At 38.3% G+C, this 5134-nt stretch overlaps 1 protein-coding gene across 1 annotated transcript; it reads left to right on the top strand.

The window, feature by feature from the left end:
* The first annotated feature begins 1717 nt into the window (after nucleotides 1-1717).
* On the top strand, nucleotides 1718-3468 carry LOC109195439 (uncharacterized). Its single transcript, XM_025900449.1, has 6 exons — nucleotides 1718-1784; nucleotides 1971-2012; nucleotides 2101-2370; nucleotides 2471-2710; nucleotides 2901-3119; nucleotides 3203-3468. The coding sequence occupies exons 1-5, from the start codon at nucleotides 1718-1720 to the stop codon at nucleotides 3116-3118; spliced, it is 837 nt and encodes a 278-aa protein (XP_025756234.1). The 3' UTR covers nucleotide 3119; nucleotides 3203-3468.
* Nucleotides 3469-5134: the final 1666 nt, after the last annotated feature.

The raw sequence follows: 5134 nt of genomic DNA, 5'->3' as shown, positions 1-5134 counted from the left end.
CGTAACAGGAAGAAAACTTGGGGAAGAGAGCCAAAGTCCATCCCACACTGACGATTCTCGTGACTTTTGTCGACAATAAGAAACTGAAGATATTTTACTTATCTTTTATAAGGATCATCTTCGTTTAGACAGAGACAATAAAATAGAGAGAGTTTGAAGGAAGATGAAGGAAATCGTAGGATTTAATGTTTAATTTGTACACATTCCAGCGATTGTTTTACTCCTTCTCCTCAACCCGATGAATATTTATGAGTAACACGAGACAGACTGAGGATTGCGGAAGTATTCGTAGCCGAAGATTTTACTAATGAATAATGACATAGCTAAGCTGAGATTTTTATTTGAACCTGTACCTGGATTCTTATTTGCCACTGTGAAATAAAAAGTAAATAGTTTATAGCCACATAGAGGTTTACCATTAATTAATAATATTTAGGTTTTAAGAGTAATTATTTAAGAGGGATTAGTTTGGTGAAACGTAATCTCCAGATGATGAGACGTCGTGGTGTATTCACTGCAAAGAGTTGAAAATCCAATGATGGATTGGATAAAAGAGCACAAGAAGTATAAAACAGTTCAGTACCATCATTACTTCAAGTATAAATAGGTATCTTTCTGATCTTTTAAATTGGTATTCTTTCCTTTTAAATATTATCTGATTATCTTATTGCACAGTACTTTGGTCAACAGTTGTTGTTTTTAAAAGTGCTATATAAATAAAATTGATTTGATTTTAATGATTCAACTTCTTTACTCAAGTAAAAGTGAAAATGCACACATTCTTTTTTAGAGCTATTTTTGTGCAAAGCTAACCAAACCTTGCTATATTAAGGTAATAATAAAATAATATTAGTAGATGGGAATACAAACTTTATTTTAGTCTAAATTTTAATTCTAGTAAATATTCTCAGCTTGAGTCAGTTAAGGTGAACATGAAAATAAAAATTAGCTCTGTTTTCTCTACTTTGTAGAGGGTGACTTTGCCTCTAAACAGAAATTGTGTACAGTCAGGGGTTAAAGTGAGATACAGCAGGTGGGAGGACCCTAAAATCAGTTGAAATGTCTCAGTGTGCAGAAAAGAATCATAACTTACAATAATTTCTATTGAGAGCTACGGTAGATTTTATAAATGTAAAGGCTGTGATCAGCTGACCTGCTGCTGCTCTGAGGTTTACTGCTCTTTGTGGATTTACACAACTAAATCTATCAAGATGAAAGTGGATGTTTCCTGAGGTGTCCATCCTCTACACTGGAAGTATACTGTTTATATGTACTAACTTTATACTAGACCATGAGCATCACAGCCAATGTGCCCCATCACACAGTACAGCAAACTAACCTGTTTATCCTGCACTAACGTGCAGAGTAGTTTTATCTGATTTAAAAAACATTTAACATTGATAACTCCCACATCTAATGCCAAAACTTGACCCTAATTTCTAAGTTTTAACTGAATTATTAAACTGTTATTGTACTGTTTAACTGCTGTGCTTCTCTGATCATGTCCAGTTCAAACTGGTAAAGTGTGTACAACATAAACAGTGAGGTTATCAGGGCTTAACTGTGCCAGCAAAGTGTATTCTTGTGAAATAATAACTAAATGTCAATACAGTTCAATAAAATCTAATGTATACAGCTCCAAAACACAAGAACAGTCACATCAAGGTGCTTTACATTGTAAGATGAAGGTTCTTCAATTATACTGAGAAAACATCAGATGACCGTCTATGAGCACGTGTGGGGAAGGAGACAGGACAAAAGACATGCTGTGGAAGAGCCAGAGAGTAATAATAACTAATGAATAAATAAGCGAGGGGAAAAAAGATGACTCGAGAAGAAAACCTCACCATGATCGTTGGGGTCATCCCACAGATGTATTATTACCCACAGCAATTTTAATAGCTGCTAAAATTTACTTAGACTCCTCTCTCTCTGACCTTTGACCTTTAGTGACTGTCTTCATGTTGCAGGTGTGTGTGTGCTGCTGCTGTCTGCACCGACTGTTTCTGCAGGTGAGTTTATGGAAGTGAAATTATTCAGTGACACTCGACCAATAATACAAATACATTTACTCTGTCTGTGTTTCTGTCTGTCCTCCAGTCTCTCTGTATGTCAGCCCAAACCATCAGCAGTTCTTTAAAGGAGGCCGTTATGTCTCCCTGAGTTGTGTCGATGATGGTCAGACAGCTGATGGATGGACAGTAAAGAGGACCAGAGGAGTATCCACTGAGGGCTGTGGAGCAGCTGCAGACTTTAGAAGGGTTAATAATTCCTTTTGTGTTCTGGATCTTTCCGTCTCATCTGGTGGAAGTTTCTGGTGTGAAAACTCATCTGGACAGAAGAGCGATGAAGTCTCCATCGCTGTTTCAGGTACAGAAAGCGATCTGTTCCCATCTGTCTTGCTGTCTCTGTATGACTCTGCTTTGTGGACCTCTGTCTCTAAATGACTCTGTTTGTCTCTGCTGGTCAGAAAAACAATTGATCCTGGAGATCCCGGCACTTCCAGTGAACACAGGAAGTAATGTCACTCTGTTCTGCAAAACCAGAAATGGTTCAGCAAAAAAATCGTATTTCTTCAAAGATGAAGTCAAACTTGGAGATGGACCTGAAGGAAAACTGATTCTCCATAATGTACAGCAGTCTGATGAAGGGCTCTACTCGTGTTCTACGGTTATTCATCAGTCTCCTCAAAGCAGGCTGAAGGTCAAAGGTCAGAGCAGCGACATCACTCCTGCTGTAAAGATATGAGTCGGGGGCAAAAAAATCTAAAACAAATCCCTCTTCTCTCTCTTTACTCCAGGAAGTGAGAAACTTAAAATAAGAAAAGCATTCATTCACAAGCATAAACTAAACTGCTGACCTGATAATAAACTGAACCATCTTCATCATGTCTCTTGCAGAGCCTCCTCCTCCTCCTCCTCCCCCTCACACAACCATAATGTACACTCCTTCACCCTCACCCTCGCCCTCTGGTAATACTGAGCCTTCGGCCTCTTCCTCTCTTCGTCCTCGTTCACCCTCTGTGTCTGTACTAAGACTCTTCTGCCACCTGCTGGTTTTCTGTCCATACTTCATCTCTACCATCCTGCTGCTGTTGATCTGCTGCAGCAGGAAGTGAGGTACACTCTCTTATCTAGATTTCAACACATACACCAATCATCCACTTCAGTTCTCCATCCTGACTTCTCAACTCTACCCACAGGTAACAAACATGATGTATCCATGGAGATGACCGAGGAAGAGGATTGAAGCTGCAACATTTTCAATGTTTCAGTGATTTCTTTTTGAATCTGTTGCATTGATTTGTGGGGGTTTTTTTAAGGTTCATGATTACACTAAAAAAAATCGAACATTTGTGAAATATGAAAATACTGGGCTAATATAAATGTATTTATGTTTGTTAAATGATTTATAATTATTGGTTGTATTTGTATTAAAGGAAATTCAGATCAGCACATTATCTTTTTTAAACACCTGCTATATGCAACACTTGTAGTTTGTAGAATCATGATCTGATTGCTTTACTGTGCCAAACACATTTGCTTTTCCAAGAGAAGCACTATGGACTCTCTGTAGGCTCCTCTTATTCATATTTTTATTGTATTTATTTATTATTTTAATTATTATCTGTGTGGATATTATGCTGGAGCAGACAGGAGGAGAAGGCCAGGTTGGCAAAAGATAGTAGAAGACAAAAGAGGAATAGACAAAAAAAGGGACAGAAGGAAAGAAAAAAGAAGTGGGGTGGGGGATGAAACAAGCAGACACGTTGGTCTCCAATTGCTGCATCTTATACGCAGTGCCTTAAAGAGAAAACAGGGAGAGCCAGAGGCAGAGAAGAAAGAACCAGGAGACGCCGGCCATCCGGGGTCCCCCATGAGTGCTGAAGACCCAAGGCCACACATCACTATCACAACTGTGCCTCCCCCCCAGCAGGGGGGAGATGGAGGCACCAGACAGAGCTCCTACAGCCCAGAGCAGGAGTGGCAGGGCAGTGACGACCAGTGAGGAGCAACAGAACACAGGTAAACTGTTAATTCGGTTATAAATTCAGCTTTTATAGTTCAGAGACAGTGCTCATACATTATAGTAAATGACTACTGTTTTGAACCATGAAAGTTGAATATAGTATTTTCGTCTCTCATAAACCCATATTTTATTTACATTTTAAGAAAAAAATATATTCAATGACAACAAGATCTCTCAAAAACATTGCGATTAGTGCAACAGAAGGCTGAAGAAATAAGTAGCAACAAACAGAAACAGCTGGAGGAACATTTTGCATCTCATTAAGATACAAAGCAACAGGTAAGTATCATTGCATTGTTTTTATTTATATTTTGCACATCTTTCCATCTTGTTTGGAAGTGTGGTTGTAGTTGTTTGTGACTCTTATCTTTGAGCTTGTCTTGTTGTAAAATGAATATGGGACTAATCAGGCACTTTCTTTAGAAGAATAAAAATGACCTAAAATTAATGGTGAATGTAGCCCAGTGGCAAACAGATGCAATTAGAGACTGTTTATTGTAATTATTATTAAAGGTGTTTTATTCTGTTCAGTTAAAAACACTCATATTTGGAGAAAGACTCTAAAAAAAAAATCCAAATGATTTTGTATGGAATTGCATTATTTGTGTTATTTATTTATTTTTGTTTCTCAAAGGTTATTTTTTGACCTGGATGCAAATGCGGTTCAACCAATGGGATTGTTTGTCCCGCCTTGTGTTTTCATTTTTGGTTGCGCTGCTAAGACTGCTCAGACCACGCGCCATACTCTAGCTCAGGGGTCACCAACACGGTGCCCGCGGGCACCAGGTCGTCCGCAAGGACCACATGTGTCGCCCGCGGGCCTGTTCTAAAAATAGCTCACCATAACAACTTACCAGTAACCTGCATCTATTTTTATTTTTTCTTGCTATTTTTTTAAATCACAATTGCATTGGTGTCAATTTGTTAGAGACAATATATTAAAAAAAATATTATTAAATATTAGATCAGCGTTAGCTGGTCTCCACGGAAACAGTTGTCGTGAAGACCAGCAAAGGTGAGGAGATGAGGAAAACATGGCGGAAAAAAGAAAGAAAACATATCATTTTCACAGTGAATGGGAGGAAGAGTTCTTTTTTACCACTGT

This window comes from Oreochromis niloticus, linkage group LG18, assembly GCF_001858045.2.
Source record: "Oreochromis niloticus isolate F11D_XX linkage group LG18, O_niloticus_UMD_NMBU, whole genome shotgun sequence".
Lineage (NCBI taxonomy): Eukaryota > Metazoa > Chordata > Actinopteri > Cichliformes > Cichlidae > Oreochromis > Oreochromis niloticus.
Note: the sequence above shows the minus strand (reverse complement) of the source record. Positions and strands in the feature narration are given on the sequence as shown.

Bases quoted from the DNA above. Each gene is read 5' to 3' on its own strand.
- LOC109195439 (XM_025900449.1), top strand. From the start codon at position 1,718: ATGACCGTCTATGAGCACGTGTGGGGAAGGAGACAGGACAAAAGACAT. The intron at 1,785-1,970 runs GTAATAATAACT...TTCATGTTGCAG, and splicing joins TGCTGTGGAAGAGCCAGAGA to GTGTGTGTGTGCTGCTGCTG. The intron at 2,013-2,100 runs GTGAGTTTATGG...TCTGTCCTCCAG, and splicing joins TGCACCGACTGTTTCTGCAG to TCTCTCTGTATGTCAGCCCA.